Source organism: Egretta garzetta, unplaced genomic scaffold (assembly GCF_000687185.1).
Source record: "Egretta garzetta isolate BGI_Z169 unplaced genomic scaffold, ASM68718v1 scaffold218, whole genome shotgun sequence".
Lineage (NCBI taxonomy): Eukaryota > Metazoa > Chordata > Aves > Pelecaniformes > Ardeidae > Egretta > Egretta garzetta.
In genome coordinates, this window is record NW_009260618.1 from 421,164 (window position 1) to 422,051 (window position 888).

At 56.6% G+C, this 888-nt stretch overlaps 1 protein-coding gene across 1 annotated transcript in view; it reads left to right on the top strand.

Annotated features, from left to right (window-relative positions):
* PBK (PDZ binding kinase) overlaps positions 1–529 on the top strand; it is a 9,213-nt gene extending 8,684 nt beyond the window's left edge. Inside the window, exon 7 of the mRNA XM_009645274.2 lies at positions 221–529. Within this exon, the coding sequence (XP_009643569.1) occupies positions 221–408 (188 nt within the window). The 3' untranslated portion in view covers positions 409–529. The remainder of the gene's footprint in view (positions 1–220) is intronic.
* The last annotated feature ends 359 nt before the right edge of the window (positions 530–888 follow it).

Consider the following 888-nt stretch of genomic DNA (forward strand, 5'->3'; position numbering starts at 1 on the left):
GCCTGGGAACATTCCAGGTCAGGTTGGACGGGGCTGGGAGCAACCGGCTCCGGTTGGAGATGTCCCTGCTGATGGCAGGGGTTGGGCTGGGTGGGCTGGAACGCTCCCTTCCCACCCAAACCATTCTGGGGGGGGCAGCTGGGAAGCAAAGCCCTGCAATCCAAAGGAGCAGAGCAGGTTCTAGCACTCTTCCCACCACCTTTTCTACCTTCTCATCCAGAGGGGTCTTTCAACGAAGCGTATTACGCAGCCCTGGGAACCCGCCCGCCCCTCAACATGGATGAGCTGGGTCCATCCTACCACTCCGTGGTCTGCCTCTTCTACGTCTGCACCAGTGAAAACCCCGCGAAGCGTCCCTCGGCCGCATGGATCGTGGAAGCTTTGGAGGAAGGTCCGGCCCCTGAGTAAAGGCATCTGAGCTCCTTTGCCCTGGGGAGTGCAGCTTCGCTGTCCCTGAGCTCTGCGTCGAGGTGCAGGAGCTCGCAGATCCCATGTAGAGGACTGAGACTACTCCTTCACATATATGAAAACTGAGCTTAAACTTGTTAAGTAAAAGTACACTTGGTCTTAGTTTAAGAGTGGTGCTTTGCTTTTCCTAAGGAGCATGCGGGTGTGCCCGTGTGCACTTTGGTGGGTGCTTTTGGGTAAAGTGTTTGTGTTCCTGGGGTGGCTGGGGGCAGCAGCCCCCGGGTAACAGGAGACCGGTACCCACGGAGAGTGGCTGGGACCTCAAGGTAAAGAATCATAGAATCATAGAATGTTTAGGGTTGGAAGGGACCACTAGTGGTCATCTAGTCCAACCCCCCTGCAGTGAGCAGGGACACTGCTAACTAGATCAGGTTGCTCAGAGCCCCATCCAACCTGGCCTGGAATGTTCCCAGGGATGGG